Source organism: Topomyia yanbarensis, chromosome 3, assembly GCF_030247195.1.
Source record: "Topomyia yanbarensis strain Yona2022 chromosome 3, ASM3024719v1, whole genome shotgun sequence".
Classification (NCBI taxonomy): domain Eukaryota; kingdom Metazoa; phylum Arthropoda; class Insecta; order Diptera; family Culicidae; genus Topomyia; species Topomyia yanbarensis.
The window spans coordinates 233838060-233858917 of NC_080672.1; the positions used below are offsets into that span (position 1 = coordinate 233838060).

General features: G+C 41.6%; 1 protein-coding gene across 1 annotated transcript in view; it reads left to right on the top strand.

Annotated features, from left to right (window-relative positions):
- Positions 1-20858, top strand: part of LOC131692818 (solute carrier family 22 member 13) — a 1403565-nt gene that overhangs the window by 1094325 nt on the left and 288382 nt on the right. The window contains exon 8 of the mRNA XM_058980108.1: positions 19481-19638. Within this exon, the coding sequence (XP_058836091.1) occupies positions 19481-19638 (158 nt within the window). The remainder of the gene's footprint in view (positions 1-19480; positions 19639-20858) is intronic.

Genomic DNA, 20858 nt, shown 5'->3' on the forward strand with positions numbered 1-20858 from the left:
ATATTGTTATACTGGGCGACTTCAACTTACCTGGCTTGACGTGGTGCCAGGTAAGTAATGGTTTTGTACAATTGGATATCGAAAAATCTGCGCTTATTAACAATGCCAGCTGTATTTTGGACAACTACAGCAGTGCAACTCTTCGGCAAATTAATAATGTCACCAACGAGAATGGACGCACATTGGATCTCTGCTTTGTAAGTGCCCGGGACTACGCTCCGTACAGCTGCACTGCACCGACTCCTTTAGTCAAGCAGGTGCGTCATCATCCCCCACTACATCTTGTATTCGCTGGTAACCTAGGAGTGAATTATAAAGACGTCTCAAGCTCTATCGTCTACGACTTTAAAAACACTGACTACGACAGCATCGTTAGCACGCTGTTGGATATAAACTGGGACGAAAATCTTAACAATGGCGACGCGAACGAAGCAGCCATGACGTTTTCTAGTATTCTTAACTATCTTATAGACCGCCATGTGCCTAAACGAACAATTAGTACCGATGAACACTCTCCCTGGCAATCAACCGTCCTTAGACGTTTAAATTCTGCCAAACGAGCTGCATTTAAAAAATTCTCGAAGCATAAGACACTTGCATTACGAAATTACTACTTTCAACTCAACCACGAATACAAACAGCAAAGCAGACGCGCCTTTTTTAGACACCAGCGAAACGTCGAGCGTCAACTGAAATCCAAGCCCAAGTCGTTCTGGAAGTATGTTAACGAGCAGCGAAAAGAATCCGGTTTACCATCTTTTATGTCGTTTAATGGAGTTTTAGGCACCGACACTAAAGAAATTTGTCAACTGTTCTCCGACAAATTTTCAAGCGTTTTTTCCAACGAGCGCCTGTCACCACAACAAGTCGCTGCCGCCACCAATTTAACTCCTTCTCTAGGACGAACCATCAACCGAATGTGTGTCGAAAATTCTGCCATTCTTGCAGCAAATGCCAAACTGAGAGCATCTTGTTCCCCGGGTCCAGATGGTGTTACCTCGATTTTTGTCAAAAAGTGCATCAACGGGCTTCTTGAACCACTTCGGCGAGTCTTCGAGCTATCACTCACTACTGGTACATTCCCTTCCTGCTGGAAAGCAGCACACATGTTTCCCGTTCATGAAAAAAGAAACAAATAGAACATTGACAATTATCGGGGAATCACGTGTTTAAGTGCCGTATCAAAACTGTTCGAGCTGGTTGTGTTAGATCCTATTTTCTTTCACTGCAATCACTACATTGGAGATGACCAACACGGTTTCATGCCTAAACGATCGACAACGACAAACCTGCTCTCGTTCACAACATATGTAATGGATGGATTCGCCGACGGATTGCAAACCGATGCTATTTACATGGATCTATCTGCGGCCTTCGACAAAATCAACCATGATATCGCAATAGCGAAGCTGGACAAACTCGGCATTCATAGACAGCTTCTGCGCTGGTTTCGTTCCTACCTCGATGGAAGGCAACTCGAAATCAGCATTAAGGACTGTCTATCTGCACCATTCTTCGCTACATCCGGTATCCCACAAGGAAGCCATCTCTGTCCTGTAATATTCCTCCTCTACTTTAATGACGTCAATTTCACATTACAAGGAACCCGCCTTTCTTTCGCCGACGACATGAAAATTTTTCAACAAATACGGGATAAAACCGATACCAAGCTTCTTCAGAGAGAACTGAACAGCTTTAGTACGTGGTGTGATCTAAACAGAATGGTTTTAAACCCGAGCAAATGCTCAATCGTTACGTACACGCGGAAACGCCAACCCACTCAGTTTAACTACCATTTCTTCGGCTCGAGTATTCCAAGACACTCTCACATCAAAGATCTCGGAGTCATCATGGATTCGGCACTAACATTCAAACCACATACTTCATACATCGTGGATAAGGCATCACGACAGTTTGGGTTCATCTTCCGAATAGCGAAAAACTTCAGGGTCGTATATTGTCTTAAATCGCTTTACTGTGCGTTGGTCCGCTCAACGCTAGAATATTATTCGGCTGTTTGGAATCCGTAATACCAGAACGGGATTGACAGAATCGAGGCTGTTCAACGCAGGTTCATACGCTTCGCCCTTCGGCATCTCCCATGGCGAAACAGATTTCAGCTGCCGAGCTATGAAAACCGTTGCCAGCTAATACACCTCAATACACTCAGCATTCGGAGGGCCTGCTCTCAAGCCTTGTTCATCTTGGACTTACTCTCTGCCAGAGTGGATTGCCCTACAATCCTCGGAAGTCTGAATCTTCAAGCCCGCGTTCGAGCTCTACGTAATAACTCTCTTCTGCGAGTTCCGTTCAGGAGAACCAACTATGGTTGCCAGAGCGCTGTTACCGGACTCCAGCGAATTTTTAACAGTGTGGCGACGGCCTTTGACTTCAACCGGACGCGGAATGCGATAAAAGCGAAAATGTTGGCAATTTTAAAATGTAATTAGTTTAAGAAACCACCATTGGGGCCTGTTGGTGAAGGCAATGAACACAAACATAAAGGTGGTGCTTCACCTTTCCGTTCAACTCCCAAATATACCGTTAGCTACACAGCCCACATAATGGTTCTTCGAGCCGGACTAAGTGTTTTGAAAGTGTGAACCCATAAATTTATTATGGACAAGTATATTCTACAAAGAAATAAAACCGTTCAAGGAAAACAGTGAATATTTTTTTTATTTTGATTATAGAGGTTTGAACCTTAAGTTCATTCGCCTCTTCGGGATAGAAAAATCACTTAAGAAAAATTTCTAACCCTATGTGTGAGGTTGGGATTCGAATCCAGGTGAGCAGCGTACAAGACAATCGAGTTACCAACTACGCCATGCCCTCCCCCACAGTGAATATTTTCGAAGTGTCATAAGTGAAACATTACAAACCAAATTGTTCAGTTAAGCGGACCCTACATGAGGAGAAATATTGACAATAATTCATATATTGATTAATATATTGATGGTGTAACGTCATCTTGAAAATATTGATTCTATAGAATTTAAATGGGATTGATGGATTGAAGCAGTCTTGTCAATATATTTATTGACAATATTTCTGACTCGTGTAGGGTCCGCTTTAAGCATTTTGTTGAATACAGCAGTATCACTTAAGTATTGTGAGTACAAGTTGCCCTCTCAGTAGCGGCGTTTCCAATGCCGTTGGCATACATTCCAGACCGAACCAAGCCATCCAGTATGGACGACTAAGAGAGGGCCAAGGTCACCGCCATCCTCAAGCAAATAGAGAAGGCAGAAAGAGATATTTCTCAGGTGAGTCTCCCTATGTTGAAAGCGAATGCTCGACGAATATTATAGTGAATTCAACTCGCTTCGCAAAGAAATTATCAGTGTGATTCCGAACCCAAAAATTGAAGATCAAGATAAAAAATTATCCGAGTATGAAGCCTTCCATACAGACGTGGTGGTACGTATAGAGTGCCTCATAGAATCTTTGTCTTTGTCTTCCCCCATTCAAGGCAGCTGCATCGATCGCTTCCACCAGTGCTGCCTGTCATACACAGGTAACTGTTCAGCAACAACCTCTCAAAGTTCCCATTCCTTCCTTTGATGGGCGATATGAAAATTGACCTCGTTTTAAAGCTTTGTTTACTGATATCATTAGTCGATGCAATCAAATTGCATCATCTTGATAAAGGTCTGATTGGTGCAGCTGCTGGAATCATCAATGCTCAAACTCTAGTGGACAACAATCACGAACACGAATGGCAAATTTTGGTTGAGCGTTTCGAGAATAAACGCGTCAGTGTTGACGTACACATCTCAGGTCTCCTTACAATAAAGAAAATGATTAAAGAATCACACAGCGAGCTGCGCGAGCTAATTGAAACGTCTAATCGACATATAGAAGGGTTAAGATTTCTGGCCCAAACAAGTGGGTCCAAAACAACCGCAGATCAAGTCCCCTCATCCTTCTAAACCAGCTAGTGTAAAAATCAACACTGCTACTTCAGAAGCGAAAAATAATCTCTGTCAGATATGTGGTAGTGATCATCTAAATTTTCAATGTCCCGACTTTCGAAAGCTTACGATAAAAGAACGCCAAGCTAAGGTAAAAGAATTACGTTTGCGCTATAATTGTCTCCGTCGAGGATATCGGTCCGTGGATTGTCGATCCAAAAGCTGTTGCAACAAATGCGAAAAGCGTCACCTTACTTTTCTCCATGAAGACCCTATTACGTTTTATAGTCCCACAATTTCCCTATCATCCCATGTACCACAGTCACAAGCAAACCCTGATAAAGGTTTAAATTCCCTTATTCAACCTACCGACCAAATGTGTAGGGGAGAGAGGGTAACAATGAAACACTTTTTTTCTACAATTTAATTTTGATGATAATACTTGTTATTTGTGTAACCAAAAGCGATAGCTTTGAATAAAAGTTATATTGAGGCGAAAATCGTTTGTTTACGAAAGAATCCACTATATCATCGCGTAACATCGAACCACCATATATGCATATTAGTTGCAATCTTGAAATAAGAGACAATTTCTACAAAACTTGCCCAAATTTACTAATTTTGTACTATATGAGTAGTATGTACTGTGGAAAATCGGAACCCATTCACATTTTGAGACAGACCACTAAAACAAAAACAAATCACTGTTCCCCATACGCCATCGTTCCACAGTTACCCAATGGGTCTATTCCTGAAAATTGTGAAATTACACAGAACCATGAGAAGTTACCAAAAAACTTTGTTCGCGGCATAAAATTTGCTATAAATAACAATAGACTAAACATTTATTTAATGAATGGTAACTCATATAGATGGAATAATGTTTTTCATTGAAAATTTACTCTGGCTATCACAAAACAAACAAATATCCATTAAAAGAGATACAGTTATCAGATCTCTTCCAAAATAGAGCAACACGTGTAAAGAATTAGAAATCGTGAAATATGAGGGAATGAGACGATTCTGATTATGCATTATGATTTTATTGCGAATGTTTCATAGTTCCTGCTGATCCACTGTTACCCTCTCTCCCCTAAGGTTCAAGCCACAGCCGTATCCTCATCTACCAATAGTAGAGCAACAAACCTCCCTACCGTACTGTTGCTAACAGCTGTAGTTGATCTGATTGATAAGCATGGTCAATCAGTTTCCTGTTGCGCGTTCTTAGATTCTGGTGCACAAACGCATCTCATGTCAAGTTAGATGTACCAGAAGGTTGGACTTTACAGTATCCCTGTAATTGTTGAGATTGTCGGTGTTAGCAATGCACGAACCAAAAGGAATCGTCTTGTCACAGTTAAGCTTCATTCGCGATATAATGATTTCCAAACCTCCCTGAAATGTTTAGTTGTCCCTAAAATCACGAATCCCTTGCCTTGCAAATCAGTTTATATCTCGGGATGGAAATTCATCGGATATCGATTTATTGATTGGTCTCATTCTTCTATTTCCTTCATGAAGAATGGCCATTTCGTCATAAGTGATAATTTGCCTGAGATCCGGGAAACAGAATTGGGTTGGGTAGTTTCCGGTGAGATTAGTGATGTTTCGGAAGCTGTTGCTAGTATTCAGCACGTACACTCCATTTCAATAGATTCTTTGAGCGAAATGATAAAACAATTTTGGGCAATAGAGGAGCTCGAAGAAAAAACACCTGTAAATGTTGAAGAACAAGAATGCGAAGAAACTTATCGGAAAACTCATAAACGAGATGAGTCTGGTCGTTATATTGTCGATCTTCCCTTCCGTGATAACATATGGCAACTAGAAGACAATCGATCGCTAGCCTTACGTCGCTTCTTGTTCGTTGAAAAACGTCTTTTTCGTAATCCTGAATTGCACAGTGAGTACTCTAAATCCATTCAAGAATACGAGATGCTTGGCCATTGTAAAGAAATTGAGGAAAAATACGATTTGCCCCGGAAAATTACTATACTATATGCCACATCATGCCGTTCACCGTCCGACTAGCTCAAGTACAAAACTCAGAGTTGTTTTCGATGCTTCTGCCAAGTCTTTGAATGACGTACTTTATGTTGGTACCCCTATCCAGAGCGATTTATTAACAATACTTTTGCATTTTCGTCGGTCCCCGTTCGTGTTCATGAATTCCAATCGAACCTCAGTTCAACGTATATTTTGGCGTTCTAATCCTGACGAAAGACTCCGTGTGTTAGAACTGAAAACCGTTACATACGGTACATCAGCAGCGCCTTTCCTGGCTACTAGATCGTTGGTCCAGTTATGTAAAGATGAAGGTTCCCAATTTCCATTAGAGCACGAATCATTCTCGAGGATTGCTATGTGGATAATGTATTGTCTGCTTCTGACACAATCACAGAAGCTATTGTATGTCAGTGACAACCTCGGGTGATGTTGAGCAAAGGTGGTTTTCCTATACATAAATGGTACGCAAACAACGAGACAATTCTTGAATCCATCCCTGATTCTGAATGCGAGAAATTAGTATGCCTAGATCAATTTTCAGCAAATCAAGTAAACAAAACCCTTGGATTAATCTGGAATCCATCGTTAGATGAATTTTTGTTTTCTACCGATCTCGTACAAAAGGATCAACCAGTTACCAAACGACAATTGTTTTCCATAGTTGCCAAATTATTTGATGCTTTGGGACTGCTATCTCCAACTAATCGCTAAACACATAATGCAAAAAACCTAGGCTGCCAAAATTGATTGAGATTCATCATTAGAGGGAGATCTAGATTTCTGGCTCCAATTCTCTTCGTCGTTAAAGCAAGTGAATGAATTACCAATTCCGAGACCAGTAGTTTCTGTCAATTCCCTCGGTTATGAATTGCACGGTTTCGCCGATGCATCAGAAATTGCTTACGGAGCATGTTTGTACATTCGTTATGTCAATTCCAATGAAGAATTTACCGTAAGATTTCTATGCATCAAATCAAAAACCGCAAAAAGTTTTGTGCTGCCCTGTTACTGTCTCGTTAAGTTAGCAAGGTTATACCAGAATTACAAGTCAATTTTCCTGCCATATTCCCGTGGACAACCTTTGAAATCGAACAGGCTTTATTGGAAAGGTTCGGTTTCTTAGTTCAAACCCACACCTTTTATCGAGATTCCTGACCATGAGTTGCCAGATCTTAAACAAATTTCAGTACTGGTAATGTGCCTGTAGGGGAATTATGGTTAAAACCGACACCTTAAGCTTAACACTTTTTCTAAGTTGCCACAAAACCAACAAAATTATAATTTTTATGAAAAATTCTTCTTCAGAAAATTTTTAACAAGACTTAATTTTTTTAGCGCTTCAAAAAAATAATTTCATTAAAAATTATTGGTTGTAAAACTTGGAAACCAAAGTGACTTTTTGTAGGCACTGGGAGTAAAACCGACACCCCATAGGGGTAAGATCAACACCCCCTTTAATTTATTTTCTCCCCACTCACCCACCACCATTCTTGTTTCACCGTCGGGATAGTTAAGACGTGTCTGATCATGTTTTCGTCCAGTCTTGTGAAATCGGAATGTCTAAACGCAAACGGCGTTCGGGTGGCTCGAAGGCGAGCCCGAAGACTAATCCAAAGCGGAAAAATGTCTTGAAAGGTCCTCAAGTGCCAACTGGTGATGTGATGTCAGTGCATTCTGCCCAAATGCACCGTGGAAGTGTAATCGGGTCGGTGCTGAATATTTCTCGCACGATGTGGCATCGGAAAAGCCATTTAAAGCGATAGTGCGCGGTCTGCCGAAAATGGAGTGCAGTGAAATTGAAAAAGAATAATAAAGTGGAACCGACGCGTATTTTTGCTATCGTCGGAAAGATAGCAAAAAGTTTTATCGCGATTGCTTGTACCTAGTGCACTTTAAAAGAGGTACTGTGACACTAAATGCGTTAAAGGCAATGCGATCAGTGGCGTGCATGATTGTTCGCTGGGAGGCCTATCGAGGCACTAATCGTGACATTACTCAGTGCATGCAGTGCTTGAATTTAGGGTACGGTACACGTAATTGCCACATCAAGCCGAGGTGCAATAACTGTGCTCAAATGCATCTAACAACGGAATGTCCAATTGAAGGCGCCGTTGCTTACAAGTGTGTCCATTGCGGTAAAAGGCATCGCTCGACTGACAAACGTTGCAGTAAACGGGAAGTGTACAAGCAAATTCGGAAGGATGCATCGCAAAAAACCAGCCGGATCGGAAGCCTAACAAGGGGTCGATGTTTGTGGACGGCTATTTCCCATCGCTGCCTCAGATCGGCCGAGCAAATGCGAGAGCGCCAGCAACGCAACAGCAGCAGTATCATCAGCAACAGCATCACCAGCAGCAGCAACTACAGCAGCAGTCAGCTTGGCCATCTACGTCGGCTAATAACGGAGTGTCGTCGCCGGCGAACTTAGTTCAGCCACCATCCCAGGTGAGTCCCCAATCAAGTCCCCCTCATATGGACCAACAACTTCCGCCCAAATTTACTGCTGCCCAGCTCCTGCCTATTTTTGCGGAGATGTGGGAGAAACTTCAACATTGTCAGAACAGGCAAGAGCAAATACTTGTTTTAGGAAATTTCGTTATCGAATATTCCTGTTAATCGATTGAATTTAGTCCTATGGAATGCCCGCAGCGTGCTGCGGAAACGAATTGAATTGGGAGAGTTTCTAGAACAGAGTGGTACGGACATTGCGATTCTCACCGAAACTCACTTGAAACCGGAAATTAATTTTAATATACCTGGTTTTTCTATGGTTCGTCTTGATCGCACCCTTTCGGGGGGAGGGGGTGTTGATCTGCTTATCAAGAAAACAATTTGAAATTCAACCACACTACCAAACCTCGGTAATAGAGGCTCTTGGCAGCGAAGTAGAAGGCGATGTGGGAAAAATCCTAATAATAGCTGCCTACTGTCCAATGCAGTGTTACAATGGAAATGGGAACGCGAGGAAATTTAAAAACGACCTTGCGAAATTAACAAGATTTCGAAAGAACTTTATAGTGGCAGGGGATCTGAACGCTAGACACGAGACGAGGGGGAATAGCCGTAGAAATAAAAACGGCTGCCTACTATTTGATGATTCTTTACTGGGGCACTATTCAGTACACGAACCAGACGAGTCAACGTATATTTCGCCTTCTGGGGTTCCATCCACCCTGGACATCTTTCTATCCAACATGGATGTACTCTCTCAACCAAACACTGTTCAGGATTTGAGCTCCGATCATCTCCCCGTGTCCCTACAACTTGGTAGCGGTGTCAGTACTCGCGAACGCCAAGTACGAAAGGACTACCACAACGTTAATTGGATCGAGTTCCAACGTTCGGTGGATCGCCTGTTAATTGTGGATGGTGTCCTTGACACAACTACGGACATTGACTTCGCCATTGACAAAGGCTATCATCAGACAGCGAAATAAGGTTAGACGGCAGTTTCAACGTACAGGCGACCTCTCCAAAAATATGTGACGGCAGGACTAACAAAAATAATCGCAGACAGGGTTGATCAAATTGTAGTACTACGATATGAATGTAAATAATATCGAGCGGCCCCTCGAATAACTGGTCCGCTCAGCATGGGTAAAAGCTTCTGTAATTTCTCCCGAAATGTGAATGAGAGTGAGTGGTTGGTTGGAGTTCCTTCAAATGAACTGTCAGATGAGTGGTTGAGCACCCACCGGATCCAGTCGTGGTTGGAGCCGGGTTACTTTTGGCGAGTGGTCGCGACGCAGGCGTCGCCCCGCTTTGAGATAACCCTTTCTGCGACCTTTAACCGCAGAATAAGCTATAGTGGATGGGAAACTGTTTGTCTCTGGGTTTTGAAAGCCATTCGGTAGCACCCGGGATTTGGTGGTAGAGGATCGAGGTCTGGGGATATTCAAAAGAAATTGAAGCCGTATACAAAAGGGCTTCGGGGAAACTTGCGTAATTTCGTGAACGATTGCGTGGTTCCGGTCACGAAGATATGACTTATGCTTTAAACTGAGGACTCCAAAGATCTGATTTTTCACTTTGTTCTGGATCGTGGAAAAGGCAGGAGTGGTTTAGTTTTTTTTCTCGCGCCTCGGTGTTATTTTATAGGTAAAAGATAAAAATCGTGAGATTCTCTATATCAGTTTTGCCAGTAATTAGTTTTCCCTTCCCAGTTCTAACTCGTACAAGTTAAGTGGCTTCCCGCATATCGAAGCAGTGGTTTAGAGTCGGTATTCCCGAATTAAGGTAAGGTGCAAATGGTGGCCAGTGCAGTGCGTGCCCTAATTCCAACTTGTCGTTGGATGCGTGTTTTTCGTGCAGGTTTGAAGCTGCAGCATCCCGTCACACCGATCATCATCCGTCATCAACCGCTTCTGACCCCGCCATCTAGCTACAAAGTTCCCGGTGAACCATCCGGAAGAGCGACGACCGTCAAATTCGCGCTAGCTAGGGAGCAGCGTCGTTGCCAGCATACGTCCAGTTGCTGGGCACCGACTATCGATCAACCCACGTGGGAAACATGTAATGCAGTGACCTCCATCAGGTCAGACTCTGCCAGCAAACGACCGGGCAAATCGTTTGTAGCAACCGAATCAGCATCTCCAGCGGACAGGATCTTAGAGTGACCCACGTAAAACCATGGTAGTGTGAGTACTCATTTCCTTTTTTTGACATGCGCATGATCAATTTTGTTTAAACCCGTAAATGCCGGTTCAGTGAGCTAAGTGACAGCGTTTTCGTGACAAGCTCAAAAAGCCCGGGTTCGAAACCCGATTATCAGTTTTTTTGTTCGGCGGTTATATTTTTCCCACCCCGTGAAAATCCTAGGTCAGCGATGAAATCGCTGTATTACACGCAAACACGCCGACTGTATATGCACGCACCGTAAGTTGAGCCACTCATTTTCGGATGAACACCAGGTTAGGTAGTTAGATTTTTGATATGCTTGGGGAAGGGAGAGAGACAGGATAGGCAGTGACCATGTTGGTTAGCGCGCTGCGAGGAAATTAGCTAGCAAGTTGGAAGGCCTGGGTTCGAGACCCGAAATGTGAAATAAATATTTTTTTGTAAGCGAATTATGAGTTGAAGTGATTAAACAGTTTTTTTGCAGTAAACTATTTTTTGGTATTTTCTGGTGTAGGTAGTTTCACGATTTTCGGTCGTTTCCGTTTTTTAGCGAGCAGAGTTGACTCCTTTTTCCTTCGACTCCACCTTTCCTAAATCGGCCACGATTGGGGACATTGTGTTTGAGTAGATCTTTGCCCGTGATGATAAAAAGCGTTAGAGCTAATCAATTATACCAGTCTGATGCCTTCTTTGTATACTGTTGTTGATTTCTAGCGAATGTTTTCAGACTGGTAATCAAGGTACCTGAGTCCAGTTGGACCATTCTGGAGCCAGAACTCAGAAACAAATAGTACCCGCCCGTAGGAAGGGTCTCAATAGCTGGGCAAACCGAACAAGGCGAATGGTCTCCTTCGGGAGTGGCGCTGAAGCCATCCGCTAAATATTGATTTAGGCTCCGGCTCCAACTGTCTCGGGTTACAAAATCAAAAATGAAAATTTTACGGAATGAAATTACAAACTCGATCCCTTTTCGCGACCTTTCTGGAAGGTCGCAAAAGTAATGAAAGCAAAACCACAGCAAATACCTCCGCTGCGTACAAACGATGCCACTTTGATCACTCCCATGGAAAAAGCAAACGCTATTGGTGAGCACATGCTAAGCTCGCATAATCTGGGCAATGCAGTTGTAAGTCCCATGGAAGCAGCTGTCCGTGAAACAATAGAAACCTTACGAGCCACACCCTTCTACGTTCCTAACAACAAAAAAGTTACTGCTGACCAAGTGGCCACAGCACTAAGAAACTGCCGGAACATGGAAGCCCCGGGATTTGATGCGATCTTTAATCTAGTGCTGAAAATACATGCTGGGTACATCCTCTTAGCGAAAATCATGAACCTTAGATTTACACTACTTTCCTTCAGCATGGAAAATAGCGAAAGTGATACCCTTACTAAAACCTGGTAAGGACCCTACCAGCCCTGCTAGTTATCGTTCTATCAGTTTGCTATCGTCACTCAGCAAACTACTCGAGCGACTAATCCTGGACCGGGTCCTCGAGCACATCGAGCGAAACAGTATTCTTCCTCCAGAACAGTTCGGTTTTCGAATTGGCCACTCGACAACGCACCGGCTAAAGAGGGTGATGAATACCATTGACCGGAACAAAGCGGTTTCCAAATCAACACCTATGACCTTATTGGGTGTTGATAAGGCTTTCGACAACGTGTGGCACGACGGACTGATTTACAAATTGTATCGCTATAACTTCCCCAACTATATCATCAAAATAGTACAGAACTACCTGAACTACAGCAGAAAATTCCACGTTTCGCTATTGAACACCAAGTCAGCTGCGTTCGATATCCCCGCCGGAGTCCCACAGGGCAGCCTGCTTGGCCCAGTGATGTATAGACTGTACACCTCTGATTTCCCTCGTCTACCTGATGGCAGCCAACTCTGCTTCTTCGCCGATGATACTGCTATCCTCTGCAAGGGCAGAAACACTAGACACCTGACAACGAAGCTACAGAACTGTCTCGCGACAATTTCGGAATACATGCAAACATGGAAGATCCGTATAAATGCAGCCAAGACTCAACTAATATTGTTCCCACTTAGTCTCTCGCCAAAGCACGTCCCGCCAGCCGATTGCAAAATTATAGTTAATGGGTTCCCCATAGAATGGTCCAATGAGGTGGTTTACTTGGGGCTCACCATCGACAAAAAGCTCCTGTTTCGTTCTCACGTCGGAAAAATAACAAACAAATGCAAACTTCTCGCGAAAAAAATGTATCCCTTGTTAAACCGATGGTCGTCGTTACACCCGCGCAACAAACTTGCTGTGTACAACCAAATTGTTTTGCCCTTGATGAAATATGCTATGCCAATATGGCAACGATGTGCAAATACCCACAAAAACAAATTACAAATAGTACAAAATAAATTTCTAAAAATTATACTAAATCTTCCATGGAACACTTGAACATCTGAAGTACATCAGTTAGCATGAATTACCACTATACATGAAACAATAAATGCTGTGAACAATCGATTTCAACAAAAATGTGCTACTTCCGAGTTCGAATTAATAAACATTCTGTACAATAATTAGGTTAAGTTAGTTAGTTTTTAAGTTTAAGTTCATTACCAAAACTATTAAAAGTTCATACACTATCAGTCACAAACAGAACATGAAATCATCCACCAACAAAACTCATCAAAGATAAAAAGCACATGCTAAATCACTTAAACTGTAATATAGATATTATAGATTTTATACAAAAATGTAAAACTAAACATGAATAAATGAAAATTAAGCTAAAAAAAAGTTTTGATTTTTCGGACTCTCATCATCATCATCAAGATCATTGTCTCATTGTGATATAGTTCGTCTATGACAAACCAAGAGAACACTAGAAATTAGGTTTGATGAGCTTTTTGCAGAAATAGAAAAAGCTTCGATGGAATCAGATAAGCAAAAATTCCAATTTTTGATTTTTAAAGAGACAAGAAATAAACACAATAAAAGTATTTCTGTGTATTTCTGCTAATACTATAGTGTTCTAATAGGCTAATTGAAGTGTCACAAAGATCCCCAGTTTTTTTAAATGAATAGCAAGTATACACAACCATCTCAACAGCGTGTCGATTTTACCCTAACCATAGGGTGTCGGTTTTACCCCAACAGCGCACATTTTTTATAAAAGCAATTAAAAATATTGAATTTCTCAAACTCGTCTTCAATGCACCTAGTTGATCATAGGAAAGGCCGACAATAATAGGAACTGAAAAATGTGGTGATTTGAAAAGTTTTTGTTCGGTTAAAACCTTAAAATCTACCAACGAAATTTAACAGTTATGTGTCCAACAAAAAACACCTTTAACAGGCCAACGAGGGTACCCGGGTACTTACAAATTGAAATGCTCATAACTATGGCTTCCTTTAACCGATTTGAACACTTTTAGATATTTTGGATTCAGAAACTCGTCCACTTTTGGATTCTGTACAATAGAACCGGATTAATGGATCTGGTTTTTGACAATCCGAATTTTCCGGAATAATGTTCCTGTACTAGGATATGATTTGTAAATTTTAATAATGTACTAGCAATATGAGTATCAAAACTCTTCTAATTGTCTCGGAAGTCTGTTTTTTATTGTTACAGGACCCTATGGTAATTTGAAAAATGGAATTGGAATGGAATGGCCACTCACGGCCCCACGGGAACCTGCTCCGGAATGTCCGTTCCGGGGTCAAATTACCAGATGGTTCCAAAATCACGAGATATTGCCTACTGATGCAATTCCAAGAATTTTGATACCCATATTGCTAGTATTCCATTGAAGTTCGCAAATAGTACCCCAGCACTGGAACCTGCTTCCGGAAACCCGGATTCCCGGGAACCGAATGAAGTAACCCGATTCATGTTTACCAAGTCCAAAAGTGGATGAGTTTCTGAATCCAAAACGGCCAAAAGTATCGAAATCGGTTGGATATTACCTTAGTTACGGGCATTTTAGTTTTGTGGGTACCCGGGTACCCACATCGGCCTGTTACGTAGTAAAAAAATTCAGGAGCCCCTCCTCACTCCCACCCTTACTATATCAATAATATTATTAACCCAAAAGCTTGACTTAGTGAAGTTCTAAGATGTGACAAAGTTTCAATTTCCAGCTATGGATAAAACATAGGAATTTAATTAATTGAAACTTAAAAAGGTACCTGGGTACCGCGTCGGACACACAACGGTTAACATCCAGACGAGTATGAACGCTGCTGTCGTATGTTTTGTTTATTTTTATGACATTCGGCGCACTAACGTAAATCCAATTGTTTAGATTAACCGTACAAATTTAGCGATGTTACTAAAGGGAGCTGATAACGGTGTAGGTTTTACTTTGTAACCCCACTCGCGTACGTTAGCCGGATAGCATTGGCATTTTGCTTCCTATGCATTTCGTAACCTATACATATATAGTGAGCAGCTGTAATAGGGAAAAATAAATTCAGTTGATTCCGACCGTCGAAGTGTGAACACTACCTGCGAAATAAAAAAAAAGTAGTTAAAAATTAATACTTACCGTGTAGTTTTTTCGTGGTTCCTGCCTTTTTCAAAGTGCTGCTTGCTGTTCCATCTGCTACGGTGTTCAGTTGCTGCTTGCTGCGTTGCTGTCCAAATCGGTGAGCTCAAAAACCACAACGTAGGACACTTTGCGCGATCATAATTGGTGCCGTGACCAGGATCACCATTAGCAAACGATCGATTCCGCCATCGCCGATTCGTTTGAACAGCAACTTTGTCTCGCCGGACATTCTTGAAGTCGCCATTGTAGACGCCGTCTATTTTCCCGCTTGGATATCTGAGAGTCGCCATCGCTATCTTCAAGCACCTGTTGGAGTATATTTATACAAGGCCTGATACCTTCAGGCAGAAGGTTAGTCTCTGTCCAACGGAAATATTGTGCTTTCTGGTGCGCTCTAGATATTTGTTTCTTCTGTTTCATTGAGGCTTCATCAAATTCTTGGAATTCTTTCGACGGTCGACGACGAGGCCAGTTTTTTCGGATCCTGTAGTTTGCGAAGCAGTGCACATACTGGCTCTACGATCCACTCGAGGGATACTTACGCGACCGCCCATCTCTATGGCCCCTGCGCCGTGTATTGAATAGACTCGAGGATCACCTACGGTACTCGGCCATCTAGCGCCATTTTCTTCGATACGACCTGCAGCCATTGTAGCGTGTACCTGCAAACGATATAGCTTCCTGATTCGGATCAAGTTTTGGGAATTCTTGATCGAGTTCCAGCCTGTTCCTGTTTGGATATAAAATTCAAGGCATTGATTGCTTTGGAGAAGGTGAGTACCTTTCCAATCTGCAATACTTTATCCTCCGGGTCTACCGTGGTCCTTTTTTTGCAGATCGACGCAATTTCAAACCACAACGTAGCACACTTTGCGCGATAACCAATTTTTCTTCAAATGCTCTAAATAAACGTACTAATAATAATGTATCATTATGAAATGAATAAAAATTTGATTTCTAGGAAAAGTTGTGGGGTGTCGGTTTTACCCACAGTGTCGGTTTTTCCCACAATTCTCCAACAATCATGATGATCTTCCAGCTTTTAGAAAATATAGCTCGTTCCGCAAGATACAACGTGTATTTGCGTACGTTTTAGGTTTTGCCCGCAACTGTCGTATCAAAAGTCCATCCAATCGTACCCTCCGTACCTTTCTCACTGTCGAAGAACTATGAAAATCCTTACCCAGGATTGTAGTTGTAAATCAACAGCAAGTACTGTTCGATAATGTTGTTCGCTTAAAAGAAGAGAATCCCTGTAAGAAAATTGAATCGTTAGGTCCATTGCTGCAGTACGCGTTGGCGGCAGAATTTCAATGTCCCGTTTGCCATTTGATGCAAGACATCAATACATCCTCCCGCATAATCCGCTTACCGATGTTAAAATTTAAGCATATGACGAAGAGAACTTGCATGTGGGTCTATCTGGTCTTCTATATGTCTTTCGTTAACGTTTTGGGTTGCTTGGTTAAAGATCCGCAATCAGAAAAATTATTATAAGTTACCAAACTGTCTCTTTTACCCATAGAAGATAACCGAAATAATACTAATCGTTCCAATCGAGTTTCCCAAGATAGGCCATAACCGTATGTTTCATATGGTCCCGGAGAGTGTGTTCCCAACAGCGAAGATTTAGAGCCCGCCAATCCAGCAACACTGTCAACAAAAGATGCTAGAACGTTCTCGCGCGCCACGTTCGAGAATTCACCCGGTCAAAAAAATGCGGACGAACATGGTCAGGCGATTTAAATAGTTTGACTTATTCAATTTCAATACTTCGACAAATTTTCTGGCGGCTGAAATGAACTTGGTTGTTTTTCGCGTTTTTCATGTTTAGCTTAAAATTGTTTTTTTTTAACAATTGGCATGTTCCCGCTTGAATTTTCGTGCACTTCATAAAGCCAACGAATGTGGGAAATTGTGGAAACGTGTATAAATATAGTACAACAAGATCTCTGACCTAAAATCTTAATGAATGTCAGATTGTGGTAAGTTTTCGTGTGCAATATCAATTTCACCATTGATTCTTCGTATAGTTTGGTGGTGTTTATGTGAGTAAATAATGGATCCGAGAATAAGAATTATTTGAAATTTCCATATTAGGAAACTAAGGGCGATTAAATGGCGCGTCCGATTTTGGGGCGATTTAAAGGCGGGTAGGGCGGCAAAAAAATGACAGCGGCTAATCGCCCAAATGTTGCATTTGAAATAGTCCCCTAATTGCCAGCAATTTGTTGGCAAATTGAAGGGCAATTAGCGCATCCGAGTTGGCAAATTGCCCCCCGTTAGCTAGCAACTTGTCCTTTTTGACTGGGCATAACCGACGAAGAAACAGCCCGTCACCAACACATACATTCATTTTGCACACGTCATCAATAAGCAATCGCGGTTTAAGCCGATTTGCACACGACACCAACTAAGCGAGAGAGCGAATTTGCGCACGGTATCAACCGAGTGAGCCGAAATATCATCCCAGCATTGATTGACTATTCCGGTGTTCCTGTGTTTCTGCATCCTTGAGAGCAGCGCTGAATGGTTCAGGCTCTTGGAGGCTGTTTAGTTCAGCTGTGCATCGCCCAAGTAAAGAATATTGGTATTGTACTTTACAGAACGATGCTTCACCTGATGCACAGTGCTAACAGCTCATTCGGTAGCAACCATCAGCCATAGTCGGCATCCACTTTTCTCCATCACTGCATCTTGGGAGGCAGTGGTTGGTGATTTCCCTGCTTCCTCTTCGTTCACCAGCCAGCCAGACGTGCTTGGTTCCCGATAAAGTTGGTGCTTCAATTTTCCATTCAACTCCCAAATATATCGTTGGCTAGAAAGCCAACACCTTCTTTGACGACTTTGGCCACCTGCGACGGAACCGGAAATATCGAGAGACTGACAAAGTCCCTGAATTAACTACACATCTTTTTTTCCGAGATAGCTCACCCGATTTCCACAAACTTATTCACAAATAGAAGCTGTAGTATCCTTATGGACTTATGGACTATCGAATTTCATTTGGATCGCAGTTCTAGTTCCGGAGCGCGGTTACATATGAAATTCTCTGGTGGCATTCTTTCTCACCTAGAAAGGATATGCAATCATTTTTGAAACCGACTTATTAGACCGATTTCGTTAAGAGTGACAAATCTCTGTATGTGTGTACGTGTTTGTGGGTGGATCGATATAACACTCCCATAAGCTGCTATTGAATTTTTGGTCGATCCGGTTCCAGAGTTACGGATTGAAAAGTGGGTCACACAGTAAATTTCATTATTAACTGATAAAGCAATGATACACAAATGATATAGCACATATTAGAATGTGTGTAACATTAGGCGGATTTGCGGGTCTGGATCGCTAATGACCAATCGAAGCTTCTTTGACCATATTGACGTTTCATGATGCCTCCGGGGAACTTGCCAAGTTCATAAGTTAACGTCACACCTATTTCTCAGCGAACTCTTCACCGATTTTTAAAAACTTATTTTCAAATAAAAGATATAATATTCCCATTGACTGCAAATGAATTTCATTCAGATCTGACTTTTAGTTCCGAAATTACAGGTTGGTTTAACCTTTGAGGTTAAAAATCTATTAAAATGGACATCCAATTACTTCGATTTGCAGGTCTAGTGCACTGATTGCCAATCAAAGATTGTTTGAAATTCTTATCCATTTTCGACAATTCCGGAAGTTTCACAACTAAAGCTCCATCGCTGCTTCGGTGAAGACTACACCGATTTTCACAAACCAAATCTGAAATGGAAAGTCTAATATGTGGGTGAGTTTGCTCTCGCCCCGCCTCCCCCATCTTCTTTGACCTCGCCATCATTGCCCTCATGAGAAAGTCATAATTGCACCAGTAGGCTTAAAGCAATTTTTTCAACACTTTGCTATTTCGCAGAATATTTCTAGTAACGCACAGTGAAATACGAAATTGTCGACAGTGTACAACACATTTCATTATTTTTGCTCACGGAAAAAACTTACTGGCTCAACCACGCAATGGTGGGATTTTCACTGTTTACAATTCCGAAACCAAAATCTAATACCACACAACTTTACGCATACAACACATCTCGAATGAAACAAATTCAAGAGCTACAATTGAACATTGCATGAAAATGTATAACCTCACTGTTCTGACAGCTCAGAGAGCTGTTTACATGGACTTAGAAAATTTTTGGCTTCACCCAGTACAAGAATCTCGGTTTGAATTCTAACACCATGTAAACAAGCTAGCTGAACTCATTTCGAGCATTTTACTCATATGACGTCATCTTGCAATGTCCCATAAACCCGTCAACATAGGTCCACTTTCCGACGAACACTGATGTCTACTCTGCGCGAGCATGCACAAATACTAACGTGTACAAGTAATCACGCTCTGTAATTTTACGTATTAATATTTGCATTTCTTTTACAGTGATAGGGAACTTGCGAACTGTTTTTCTGATGCTGACGGCGATGGTTGCGAAAATGAGTATTTCATGCTGCTTATCGTTGTTAACTGTATGTACAACAGAGTTGGCCGAGGAAAACAAAAAAAAAGGTGCCGCATACTCCGCAATAGTGTGGGCTAGAGTAAGTATAATTTTACCTTTTACAATGTTCCGAAATAGACGTTTTATCAACCAACCCCATATTAATGTAAATTTGGATTTTAATATTATGATAAGATTTTCGATTCCTTACACACCAAAAAATAATGAAATTTAAACGACATGTAAATCAATACAAATGTAAACATACAAAGCTTGAATCAAAAATTTGATTGAAAATTAAGTTCGAGGCACTCACTGAGAGCATCAAAAAGCATATGATTTTACAGTTTCGTTCGTGTAATATCACATGTCATTTATTTTACAGCAATTTGATGAAACTGTAATCTTCAATCAACGTGTAAAATTATAACAAAATTCGGTGGTGAAACCAAATTTTACATTTATAATGACACAGATAAAAAAATTCATGTGAAATTATGGTAACTATACTGCACATAAAGGGAATGCGGTCATTAGTGTAAACTTATGCGTGTGATTAATTTTACTTTGGCCACCACAAATAATACTATAAATAACTTGCGTGTGTGTAGGTGACCATACTGACATAAATCCCCGTAATATAATACCAAAACTTGAACAGACAATCATTGACTCGCCAAAGACACCCCCTTGCTGACTGAGCTAAAGCGACACATACCAACGTGACTGCAAAGTGGCGTACATAAGTTTCGCTTTAGCGTAAACGATCCAAACGCATTTAGCTGCGGCTCGTGCATGTATGGGTACAACGCAGTTAGTTTTTCTCTGCTCAACACCATTTCGTATATACAGTCGGGTCTCCTACTAAGCGATTAACTGGGGGCGTAAAAAAGGAATCCGCGTTGTAGGATACCCATAGCTTATGGGATTTCGACTAATTGTAATGTAGCGCCATACTTTCTTTCGCAAAGTTGTTGTACTCACTTGGGCCTACAACTTAGAGTAATTAGGTATCCAATTAGTGACATGTTAAAATAATTCTATATCTCAACATCGTGATTAGATAGAGTAGTACTGACTGCAGCAAAGTTGCTCGAGAGGTCGAGGACTACCCAACGGTAACAAATTAGTTTGGAATACTCTCACTATGCGGCGCTAGTGAGCGTAGAAGCTTTCAACATATGGTAAATTATGATATTTCTCAAAAGTCTAATAACTTGGTAAAATGGTGTTTTCGGCAAAGTTCTCGAGGAGGTCAAAGGCTACTAGATTATGGATAGATTAAATTGGAATGGACCCGCCAGTACATTTTCTTTCAAA